Raw genomic sequence first — 12,692 nt, forward strand, 5'->3', positions numbered from 1 at the left:
TGTGTGTGTGTGTGTGTGTGTGTGTGTGTGTGTGTGTGTGTGTGTGTGTGTTGCAGCATCAGTTAACTCAATCAAGTCATCATGTTGCTGTCGCACACGCGCACACGCAACCAGCTCGGTCGAGCTGTGTACGTCCTCAGTGCAGCAAAAAAAAAAAAAGTCACGTCAGAAATGAGTCCAGGTTTTCTTTCTCTTCCTGCTAACAGGCAGCACAGTGGATTTGTTTTGTGTGTGTGTGTCTGTATACTACAAGAATTAGCAGTGTAAGTTAGCTCAAATTATGTCTCAGGAGAGTTGTGTCCCCCACGCGCACACACATGCAACCTGGTTGGCGCTTGTGCGTGCGTGATAAACACAAATACGACTGTATACATCCTTGGTGCAGCGAAAAAAAAAAGTAACGTCAGAAATGAGTCCAGCTTTTGTTCTTTCTTCCTGCTAACAACCTCCAGGCAGCACAGTGGATTGGTTTTGTGTGTGTGTGCGCACACATGCACATATGTGGGTGTGTGTGCATGTGCAGGCATGGGCACGCACGTACTCGTGCGTGAGCATGTGTGCGCGTGCACGAGTATGTGTGCGCATGCATGAGTATGTATGCACGTATGTGCGTGCATGATCACATGTGCGCGCGTGTATGTGTGTGCGTGCGCGCATGCACGTGAGAGTGCAATGGTACCAAATGTATGGAACCAAACTTGCACTCTAAATGGAACCAAGCCGCACTCTGAATGGAATGCAACACAAATGGAATGAATTAATCCATGTCATGTGACATACAAAGCACCAATCAAATCAGAAGGATCCACTCAGCCGTTATATAAAATGAAACATGTGACATGAATGTGACCTTTTCAACCTCTTAAAATAGGTTGACGTTAATTTTAATTTCAATTTATTTTCATTTATATAGCGCCAAATCAGAACAGAGTTTCCTCAAGGTGTTTCACACAAGTAAGGTCTAACCTTACTTAGGGCCCTGTCCCACTGGCGTTTAGGAGGATTTGCGGATGGAATGCGCACAAAAGTGGCCCACATCCGCCAAACAACCGCAATAACCGTGTAACATTCCTGTATGAGTCGGCCGCCATCCGAACACGTCCGTGATCGTCTGCAGAGGCATGCGTGTCCGCAGCAGGATTTTTGAGCCGCTCAAAACTCCTGCTGCGGATGAGATCCGCATCACTGCCTGAACACATACTGAAGACATACGCAGGACATACACAACCAACACGCCGCATATCCCCTGTCATCCGCTGATATCCGCAAGACGGGTTGGCGCGGCTTGGCGGCAGACCGGGACAGTGTGCGAAACAGATATGACGCGTGCCCAGCACGGCCACATCACGGTCGCAAATGTTATGTCGCGCATGCAGACAGAGTGGGCACAGATGGAGCGAGTGCATCACGGCCGCTGTGCTCCTCATGAGGCGCCTCAGCTGTCGCCTTCGCTTCTGTTCCCTGTTATATCCGCTTTTCTTCCTCATGTATTCGCTGATCCACCCCGGGACATTTGTCATTTCCGCCCACCTTTGTTGCGGACGCTCAGCTTTTGTCTTCTCATTTCATGCGCAAATCCTCCTAAGCGCCAGTGGGACAGGGCCCTAACCCCCAGAGCAACAGTGGGAAGAAAAAACTCCCTCTGAGGAAGAAACCTCAAGCAGACCAGACTCAAAGGGGTGACCCTCTGCTTGGACCACGATACAGACACAAATTATAAAACAATTCACAAAACTCTACTCCACTACTCTACTTTTAAGATTAGGCTTAAAACTTTCCTTTTTGCTAAAGCTTATAGTTAGGGCTGGATCAGGTGACCCTGAACCATCCCTTAGTTATGCTGCTATAGACTTAGACTGCTGGGGGGTTCCCATGATGCACTGTTTCTTTCTCTTTTTGCTCTGTATGCACCACTCTGCATTTAATCATTAGTGATTGATCTCTGCTCCCCTCCACAGCATGTCTTTTTCCTGGTTCTCTCCCTCAGCCCCAACCAGTCCCAGCAGAAGACTGCCCCTCCCTGAGCCTGGTTCTGCTGGAGGTTTCCTCCTGTTAAAAGGGAGTTTTTCCTTCCCACTGTCGCCAAGTGCTTGCTCACAGGGGGTCGTTTTGACCGTTGGGGTTTTACATAATTATTGTATGGCCTTGCCTTACAATATAAAGCGCCTTGGGGCAACTGTTTGTTGTGATTTGGTGCTATATAAAAAAATTGATTGAAAAATTGATTGATTGAAAACAAATATACAAGAAAAGCTGTTGGTGCACAGGACACCTGTGCACCAACGCGCACGCTCTTCAACCTGTCTGTTGGGACTGTTTACACAGAGACTGCTACCTGCTGCTTTGGACTTGAATTAACAGTCTTTTTCAAGACTTTTTTACTTTTTTACTTTTTTACCTTTTTACTTTTTTTTTTTTTACTTTTTTACTGTGCTCCAACGCCTAAGGAAGACCTCTAACGGTCGAAACATCGCGACGGAGCACTTTTATCAGCTAACTTTCATCAGCGTTGGCAAGCTAACTAGCTTGCTAACGCTTTCGTTTTTATTTTTTTTAATTTTTTTTATTTTTTTAATTTTTTTAGCACTGTTGTCGTGCGTTATCTGTGCTGCTCCACAGCGTGTTTAGTCGATTTTTATTTTATTTTAGCACCGTTGTCGTGCGTTCACTGTTGTCGTGCGTTGCCTGTGCTGCTTCATGGCCTGTTTGGTGCCTTGATTGGGGCATTCCTTCTGCTGAATCACCTCTAAATTATTTACACATTATTCACTTTGTGTGTTTTTGGGGGTCCGCTGGGTTGCGTTGCTGCTAGCTCTTAGCCGATTTAGCATGGCGGCTTCTCCTGTCTCTCCCGTACTTTTCTGCTCTGGGTGTGAAATGTTTAGTTATTCCTCGGCCTCCTTTAGCAGTAACGGTACTTGTAATAAGTGCAGCTTATTCGCAGCTTTGGAGGCCAGGCTGGGCGAATTGGAGACCGTGGAAAATTCTACAGCTAGCCAGGCCCCTGTAGTCGGTGTGGACCAAGGTACCTTAGCCGCCGTTAGTTCCCCCCTGGCAGATCCCGGGCAGTCGGGAAAGCAGGCTGACTGGGTGACTGTGAGGAGGAAGCGTAGCCCTAAACAGAAGCCCCGTGTACACCGCCAACCCGTTCACATCTCTAACCGTTTTTCCCCACTCGACGATACACTCGCCGAGGATCAAACTCTGGTTATTGGCGACTCTGTTTTGAGAAATGTGAAGTTAGCGACACCAGCAACCATAGTCAATTGTCTTCCGGGGGCCAGAGCAGGCGACATCGAAGGACATTTGAAATTGCTGGCTAAGGCTAAGCGTAAATTTGGTAAGATTGTAATTCACGTCGGCAGTAATGACACTCGGTTACGCCAATCGGAGGTCACTAAAATTAACATTAAATCGGTGTGTAACTTTGCAAAAACAATGTCGGACTCTGTTGTTTTCTCTGGGCCCCTCCCCAATCAGACCGGGAGTGACATGTTTAGCCGCATGTTCTCCTTGAATTGCTGGCTGTCTGAGTGGTGTCCAAAAAATGAGGTGGGCTTCATTGATAATTGGCAAAGCTTCTGGGGAAAACCTGGTCTTGTTAGGAGAGACGGCATCCATCCCACTTTAGAGGGAGCAGCTCTCATTTCTAGAAATCTGGCCAATTTTTTTGGATCCTCCAAACTGTGACTATCCAGGGTTGGGACCAGGAGGCAGAGCTGTGGTCTTATACACCTCTCTGCAGCTTCTCTCCCCCTGCCATCCCCTCATTACCCCATCCCCGTAGAGACGGTGCCTGCTCCCAGACTACCAATAACCAGCAAAAATCTATTTAAGCATAAAAATTCAAAAAGAAAAAATAATATAGCACCTTCAACTGCACCACAGACTAAAACAGTTAAATGTGGTCTATTAAACATTAGATCTCTCTCTTCTAAGTCCCTGTTGGTAAATGATATAATAATTGATCAACGTATTGATTTATTCTGCCTAACAGAAACCTGGTTACAGCAGGATGAATATGTTAGTTTAAATGAGTCAACACCCCCGAGTCACACTAACTGTCAGAATGCTCGTAGCACGGGCCGGGGCGGAGGATTAGCAGCAATCTTCCATTCCAGCTTATTAATTAATCAAAAACCTAGACAGAGCTTTAATTCATTTGAAAGCTTGTCTCTTAGTCTTGTCCATCCAAATTGGAAGTCTCAAAAACCAGTTTTATTTGTTATTATCTATCGTCCTCCTGGTCGTTACTGTGAGTTTCTCTGTGAATTTTCAGACCTTTTGTCTGACTTAGTGCTTAGCTCAGATAAGATAATTATAGTGGGCGATTTTAACATCCACACAGATGCTGAGAATGACAGCCTCAACACTGCATTTAATCTATTATTAGACTCTATTGGCTTTGCTCAAAAAGTAAATGAGTCCACCCACCACTTTAATCATATCTTAGATCTTGTTCTGACTTATGGTATGGAAATAGAAGACTTAACAGTATTCCCTGAAAACTCCCTTCTGTCTGATCATTTTTTAATAACATTTACATTTACTCTGATGGACTACCCAGCAGTGGGGAATAAGTTTCATTACACTAGAAGTCTTTCAGAAAGCGCTGTAACTAGGTTTAAGGATATGATTCCTTCTTTATGTTCTCTAATGCCATATACCAACACAGAGCAGAGTAGCTACCTAAACTCTGTAAGTGAGATAGAGTATCTCGTCAATAGTTTTACATCCTCATTGAAGACAACTTTGGATGCTGTAGCTCCTCTGAAAAAGAGAGCTTTAAATCAGAAGTGTCTGACTCCGTGGTATAACTCACAAACTCGTAGCTTAAAGCAGATAACCCGTAAGTTGGAGAGGAAATGGCGTCTCACTAATTTAGAAGATCTTCACTTAGCCTGGAAAAAGAGTTTGTTGCTCTATAAAAAAGCCCTCCGTAAAGCTAGGACATCTTTCTACTCATCACTAATTGAAGAAAATAAGAATAACCTCAGGTTTCTTTTCAGCACTGTAGCCAGGCTGACAAAGAGTCAGAGCTCTATTGAGCTGAGTATTCCATTAACTTTAACTAGTAATGACTTCATGACTTTCTTTGCTAACAAAATTTTGACTATTAGAGAAAAAATTACTCATAACCATCCCAAAGATGTATCGTTATCTTTGGCTGCTTTCAGTGATCAATCAATCAATCAATTTTTTTTTTATATAGCGCCAAATCACAACAAACAGTTGCCCCAAGGCGCTTTATATTGTAAGGCAAGGCCATACAATAATGATGTAAAACCCCAACGGTCAAAACGACCCCCTGTGAGCAAGCACTTGGCTACAGTGGGAAGGAAAAACTCCCTTTTAACAGGAAGAAACCTCCAGCAGAACCAGGCTCAGGGAGGGGCAGTCTTCTGCTGGGACTGGTTGGGGCTGAGGGAGAGAACCAGGAAAAAGACATGCTGTGGAGGGGAGCAGAGATCGATCACTAATGATTAAATGCAGAGTGGTGCATACAGAGCAAAAATAGAAAGAAACAGTGCATCATGGGAACCCCCCAGCAGTCTACGTCTATAGCAGCATAACTAAGGGATGGTTCAGGGTCACCTGATCCAGCCCTAACTATAAGCTTTAGCAAAAAGGAAAGTTTTAAGCCTAATCTTAAAAGTAGAGAGGGTGTCTGTCTCCCTGATCTGAATTGGGAGCTGGTTCCACAGGAGAGGAGCCTGAAAGCTGAAGGCTCTGCCTCCCATTCTACTCTTACAAACCCTAGGAACTACAAGTAAGCCTGCAGTCTGAGAGCGAAGCGCTCTATTGGGGTGATATGGTACTACGAGGTCCCTAAGATAAGATGGGACCTGATTATTCAAAACCTTATAAGTAAGAAGAAGAATTTTAAATTCTATTCTAGAATTAACAGGAAGCCAATGAAGAGAGGCCAATATGGGTGAGATATGCTCTCTCCTTCTAGTCCCCGTCAGCACTCTAGCTGCAGCATTTTGAATTAACTGAAGGCTTTTTAGGGAACTTTTAGGACAACCTGATAATAATGAATTACAATAGTCCAGCCTAGAGGAAATAAATGCATGAATTAGTTTTTCAGCATCACTCTGAGACAAGACCTTTCTGATTTTAGAGGTGATGCCGGTATTTGGTTAGACTCTTTCTCTCCGATTGTTCTGTCTGAGTTATTTTCATTAGTTACTTCATCCAAACCATCAACATGTTTATTAGACCCCATTCCTGCCAGGCTGCTCAAGGAAGTCCTACCATTATTTAATGCTTCAATCTTAAATATGATCAATCTATCTTTGTTAGTTGGTTATGTACCACAGGCCTTTAAGGTGGCAGTAATTAAACCATTACTTAAAAAGCCATCACTTGACCCAGCTATCTTAGCTAATTATAGGCCAATCTCCAACCTTCCTTTTCTCTCAAAAATTCTTGAAAGGGTAGTTGTAAAACAGCTAACTGATCATCTGCAGAGGAATGGTCTATTTGAAGAGTTTCAGTCAGGTTTTAGAATTCATCATAGTACAGAAACAGCATTAGTGAAGGTTACAAATGATCTTCTTATGGCTTCGGACAGTGGACTCATCTCTGTGCTTGTTCTGTTGGACCTCAGTGCTGCTTTTGATACTGTTGACCATAAAATTTTATTACAGAGATCAGAGCATGCCATAGGTATTAAAGGCACTGCGCTGCGGTGGTTTGAATCATATTTGTCTAATAGATTACAGTTTGTTCATGTAAATGGGGAATCTTCTTCACAGACTAAAGTTAATTATGGAGTTCCACAAGGTTCTGTGCTAGGACCAATTTTATTCACTTTATACATGCTTCCCTTAGGCAGTATTATTAGACGGTATTGCTTAAATTTTCATTGTTACGCAGATGATACCCAGCTTTATCTATCCATAAAGCCAGAGGACACACACCAATTAGCTAAACTGCAGGATTGTCTTACAGACATAAAGACATGGATGACCTCTAATTTCCTGCTTTTAAACTCAGATAAAACTGAAGTTATTGTACTTGGCCCCACAAATCTTAGAAACATGGTGTCTAACCAGATCCTTACTCTGGATGGCATTACCCTGACCTCTAGTAATACTGTGAGAAATCTTGGAGTCATTTTTGATCAGGATATGTCATTCAAAGCGCATATTAAACAAATATGTAGGACTGCTTTTTTGCATTTACGCAATATCTCTAAAATCAGAAAGGTCTTGTCTCAGAGTGATGCTGAAAAACTAATTCATGCATTTATTTCCTCTAGGCTGGACTATTGTAATTCATTATTATCAGGTTGTCCTAAAAGTTCCCTGAAAAGCCTTCAGTTAATTCAAAATGCTGCAGCTAGAGTACTGACAGGGACTAGAAGGAGAGAGCATATCTCACCCATATTGGCCTCTCTTCATTGGCTTCCTGTTAATTCTAGAATAGAATTTAAAATTCTTCTTCTTACTTATAAGGTTTTGAATAATCAGGTCCCATCTTATCTTAGGGACCTCAGTAGTACCATATCACCCCAATAGAGCGCTTCGCTCTCAGACTGTAGGCTTACTTGTAGTTCCTAGGGTTTGTAAGAGTAGAATGGGAGGCAGAGCCTTCAGCTTTCAGGCTCCTCTCCTGTGGAACCAGCTCCCAATTCAGATCAGGGAGACAGACACCCTCTCTACTTTTAAGATTAGGCTTAAAACTTTCCTTTTTGCTAAAGCTTATAGTTAGGGCTGGATCAGGTGACCCTGAACCATCCCTTAGTTATGCTGCTATAGACTTAGACTGCTGGGGGGTTCCCATGATGCACTGTTTCTTTCTCTTTTTGCTCTGTATGCACCACTCTGCATTTAATCATTAGTGATTGATCTCTGCTCCCCTCCACAGCATGTCTTTTTCCTGGTTCTCTCCCTCAGCCCCAACCAGTCCCAGCAGAAGACTGCCCCTCCCTGAGCCTGGTTCTGCTGGAGGTTTCTTCCTGTTAAAAGGGAGTTTTTCCTTCCCACTGTGGCCAAGTGCTTGCTCACAGGGGGTCGTTTTGACCGTTGGGGTTTTACATAATTATTGTATGGCCTTGCCTTACAATATGGAGCGCCTTGGGGCAACTGTTTGTTGTGATTTGGCCCTATATAAAAAAAAAGTTGATTGATTGACACCATCTTTGAACTTGTCCAAGGTGTGTATCCCAAGAATGTTCTCTGTGAATTTGAAGACTGTGGCAGTAACAGGACTGGACTTAAACTGAGCACAGACAGAGAGAGAGACAGATGGGCTGACAGATGGACGGATGGACAGACAGATGGACAGACAGAAAGACAGAGAGACAGATGGTCAAACAGACAGACAGAAAGACAGACAGACGAACGGATGGACGGATGGACAGACAGACACACAGACGAACGGATGGACAGACAGACAGACAGACAGATGCAATGTCTTTGCAATACCCAATGGCCAGATTTGATGGTGAGTAAAAATAGTCCAAAACTTTAAAATACTCCCAATGTCTGACCATTCTGGAAGTTTGGTTGTTTTCAAAACTGGCTAAAACGTCTTGGAACTGAAACAAGACTCAAACCTGATGTCTCAGCTGCCGAGCAACATTCCGAGCAACATTCTCCTAAATGGGTGCATTTACGGTTTATTTTCTCTGAAATGCAGAAACAGCTGCTCTACACCATTTAAACAGCACATTTAATACGGTCCAACTTCTGAAACTGCATGTGGCCCTTTCAGAAATTGTGCAATGCTTAGAAATCTTGGACAGTATTGCAATTCCAATGTGGTCCGTTCTCGCTTCCAGAAATGAACCAATTCAGACATTATGCAGAGCAGCAAGAAGCTAATGCTGGTGCCCAAGCTAATGTTAGCATGCTAACCTGGGATAAACTGAGATAATGCTGGCATCCAGGCTAATGTTATCAGGCTAACCTGGGATAAACTGAGATAAGTTAACACTGGTGCCCACGCTAATGTTAGCAGGCTAACCTAGGACAAATTGAGATAAGTTAATGCTGGTGCCCAGGCTAATGTTAGGAAGCTAACCTGGGGCAAACTGAGATAAGCTAGTGCTGGTGCCCAGGCTAATGTTAGAATGCTAACCTGGGATAAACTGAGATAAGTTACCGTTAGTGCCGAGGATAATGTTAGCAGGCTAAGCTGGGGCAAACTGAGATAAGTTAATGTTGGTGCCCAGGCTAATGTTAGCATGCTAACCTGGGATAAGCTGAGATAAGTTCATGCTGGTGCCCAGGGTAATGTTAGGAGGGTAACCTTGGATAAACTGAGATAAGTTAATGCTGATGCACAAGCTAATGTTAGCAGACTAACTTGGGATAAACTGAGATAATGCTGGTGCCCACGCTAATGTTAGGAGGCTAACCTAGGACAACTGAGATAAGTTAATGCTGGTGCCCAGGCTAATGTTAGGAGGCTAACCTGGGGCAAACTGAGATAAGCTAGCGCTGGTGCCCAGGCTAATGTTAACATGCTAACCTGGGACAAACTGAGATAAGTTAACCCGGGCTCCGAGGCTAATGTTAGCAGGCTATGCTGGGACAAACTGAAATAAGTTAATGTTGGTGCCCAGGCTAATGTTAGGAGGTTAACCCGAGACAAACTGAGATAGGTTAATGCTGGTGCCCAGGATAATGTTAGCAGGCTAAGCTGGGACAAATTGAGATAAGCTAACACCGGTGCCCAGGCTAATGTTAACATGCTAACCTGGGATAAACTGAGATAAGTTAATGCTGGTGCCCAGGCTAATGTTAGCATGCTAACCTGGGACAAACTGGGATAAGTTCATGCTGGTGCCCAGGGCTAATGTTAGCATGCTAACCTGGGATAAACTGAGATAAGTTCATGCTGGTGCCCAGGCAAATGTTAGCAGGTTAAGATGGGACAAACTGAGATAAGTTAATGTTGGTGCCAAGGCTAATGTTAGCATGCTAACCTGGGAAAAACTGAGATAAGTTAATACTGGTGCCGAGGCTAATGTTAGCAAGCGAACCTGGGATAAACTGAGATAAGTTCATGCTGGTGCCCAGGCTAATTTTAGCATGCTAACCTGGGATAAACTGAGATAAGTTAATGTTGGTGACCAGGCTAATGTTAGCAGGCTAAGCTGGGACAAACTGAGATAAGTTAATGTTGGTGCCCCGGCTAATGTTAGCAGGCTAAGCTGGGACAAACTGAGATAAGTTAATGTTGGTGCCCCGGCTAATGTTAGCATGCTAACCTGGGATAAACTGAGATAAGTTAATGTTGGTGCTAAGGCTAATTTTAGCATGCTAACATGGGATAAACAGAGATAAGTTAATGTTGGTGACCAGGCTAATGTTAGCATGCTAACCTGGGATAAACTGAGATAAGTTAACGCTGGTGCCGAGGCTAATGTTAGTAGGCTAAGCTGGGACAAACTGAGATAAGTTAATGTTGGTGCCGAGGCTAATGTTAGCATGCTAACCTGGGATAAGCTGAGATAAGTTCATGCTGGTGCCCAGGCTAATGTTAGGAGGCTAACCTTGGATAAACTGAGATAAGTTAATGCTGATGCCCAGGCTAATGTTAGCAGGCTAACTTGGGATAAACTGAGATAAGTTAATGCTGGTGCCCAGGCTAATGTTAACATGCTAACCTGGGATAAACTGAGATAAGTTAATGCTGGTGCCCAGGCTAATGTTAGCAGGCTAATCTGGGACAAACTGGGATAAGTTAATGATGGTGCCCAAGCTAATGTTAGGAGGCTACCCTGGGACAAACTGAAATACGTTAATGCTGGTGCCCAGGCTAATGTTAGCAGGCTATAAATAATGAGGAGAAATTGTGAGTTCTCGCTCAGATTTCTTACTGTTAGAGTAGAAAAGTGCTAACAGCCAGCGTTAAGTGTGAAGACAAGCAACAGACATGAACATGTTGGGTGATGAGTTTCTGTTTGTTTGTTGGGAAGGGGAGGGGTGTTTATGACATCAACATGATCACATGGTTTCAGAGACCAGCTCTGGGTGTCTCACCTTGTTTTGGAGGAGTCTTCGCGGTGGGTTTCTTTATCCGGGCTTCACCTGGTGGAATCAAACATGTCAATGGTTACCATGGTTACAAGCAAGACCTCAGTGAGGCCGCTTAGGAGTGTTTTTAGAGATTTTGTAGAACGCAGACAGAGTCTCCTGAGAACGATGAGCCTTGTGACCATGGTTGGAGTTTTCTAAAACCATTTCTGAGGATCCATGAAGCTGGATTTATTCTGACAGGTCAGGGAGTGTGCACATCCACCACGCTACAGAACCACCCCACGTCCCGGATGGCAACCACTCAGGCAGACACCTGGTTCATCCTCATGTCTCTGAAGTGTCCTTGTCTTTCTCCAGTCTCTGAGGTCCTCCACACTGAGACACCTGTGTCCTGGATCACGTCCAGAGAAACTCACCACATGGACTAAATGTGGTGTCTGATGTTTCCTCACAGTGTCAGTGATCCTTCTCATCTGTGTCTCACTAAGTAACTCTTCATTGGACACAAAGTTATTCCAGCAGGATCCAAAGATCCTCCACAGAGACCTGGGACCAAAGACATCCAGTCCTCACCTGAGGTCACTGGTTAGAGTCCAAGTCTGACAACCAGACAATAAGACAGGAAGCAGCAGGGTCTCAGGTCTGGGTCTGAAGTCTGTGTCTGAGGTCTGTGTCTGAGGTTTGAGTCTGTGTTGGAGGTCTGGGTCTGAGGTTTGGGTCTGTGTCTGGGGTCTGTGTCTGAGGTCTGTGTCTATGTATGAGGTCTGGGTCTGTGGTCTGCGTCTGAAGTCTGGGTCTGTGTCTGGGTATGAGGTCTGGGTCTGTGTATGGGGTCTGTGTATGTGGTCTGTGTCTGTGGTCTGGATCTGTGTATGAGGTCTTGGTCTGTATATGAGGTCTGGGTCTGTGGTCTGCATCTGAAGTCTGGGTCTGTGTCTGGGTATGAGGTCTGGGTCTGTGTGCGAGGTCTGTGTATGCGGTCTGGGTCTGTGTCTGAGGTCTGTGTCTGTGGTCTGGATCTGTGTATGAGGTCTGGGTCTGTGTCTGATGTCTGGGTCTGGGTCTGTGTATGAGGTCTGTGTCTGTGTATGAGGTTTGGGTCTGTGGTCTGTGTCTGATGTCTGGGTCTGTGTATGAGGTCTGGGTCTGTGTCTGTGTATGAGGTCTGGGTCGGTGTATGAGGTCTGGGTCTGTGTACAAGGTCTGGCTCTGTATCTGAGGTCTGGGTCTGAGGTTTGGGTCTGTGTCTGGGGTCTGTGTCTGAGGTCTGTGTCTATGTATGAGGTCTGGGTCTGTGGTCTGCGTCTGAAGTCTGGGTCTGTGTCTGGGTATGAGGTCTGGGTCTGTGTATGGGGTCTGTGTATGCAGTCTGTGTCTGTGGTCTGGATCTGTGTATGAGGTCTGGGTCTGTGTATGAGGTCTGGGTCTGTGGTCTGCGTCTGAGGTCTGGGTCTGTGTATGAGGTCTGGGTCTGTGGTCTGCATCTGATGTCTGGGTCTGTGTCTGGGTATGAGGTCTGGGTCTGTGTATGAGGTCTGTGTATGCGGTCTGGGTCTGTGTCTGAGGTCTGTGTCTGTGGTCTGGATCTGTGTATGAGGTCTGGGTCTGTGGTCTGTGTCTGATGTCTGGGTCTGTGTATGAGGTCTGGGTCTGTGTCTGTGTATGAGGTCTGGGTCTGGGTACAAGGTCTGGCTC

At 44.8% G+C, this 12,692-nt stretch overlaps 1 protein-coding gene across 2 annotated transcripts in view; it reads right to left on the reverse strand.

The window, feature by feature from the left end:
* The window catches only part of mylkb (myosin light chain kinase b), a 253,035-nt gene that overhangs the window by 188,189 nt on the left and 52,154 nt on the right, over positions 1 to 12,692 (reverse strand). For both annotated transcript variants that reach the window (XM_034187254.1, XM_034187253.1), the window contains exon 3: positions 11,001 to 11,048. In XM_034187254.1, coding sequence (XP_034043145.1) covers positions 11,001 to 11,048 — 48 coding nt within the window. The remainder of the gene's footprint in view (positions 1 to 11,000; positions 11,049 to 12,692) is intronic.

Source organism: Thalassophryne amazonica, chromosome 14 (genome assembly GCF_902500255.1).
Source record: "Thalassophryne amazonica chromosome 14, fThaAma1.1, whole genome shotgun sequence".
NCBI classification, from domain to species: domain Eukaryota; kingdom Metazoa; phylum Chordata; class Actinopteri; order Batrachoidiformes; family Batrachoididae; genus Thalassophryne; species Thalassophryne amazonica.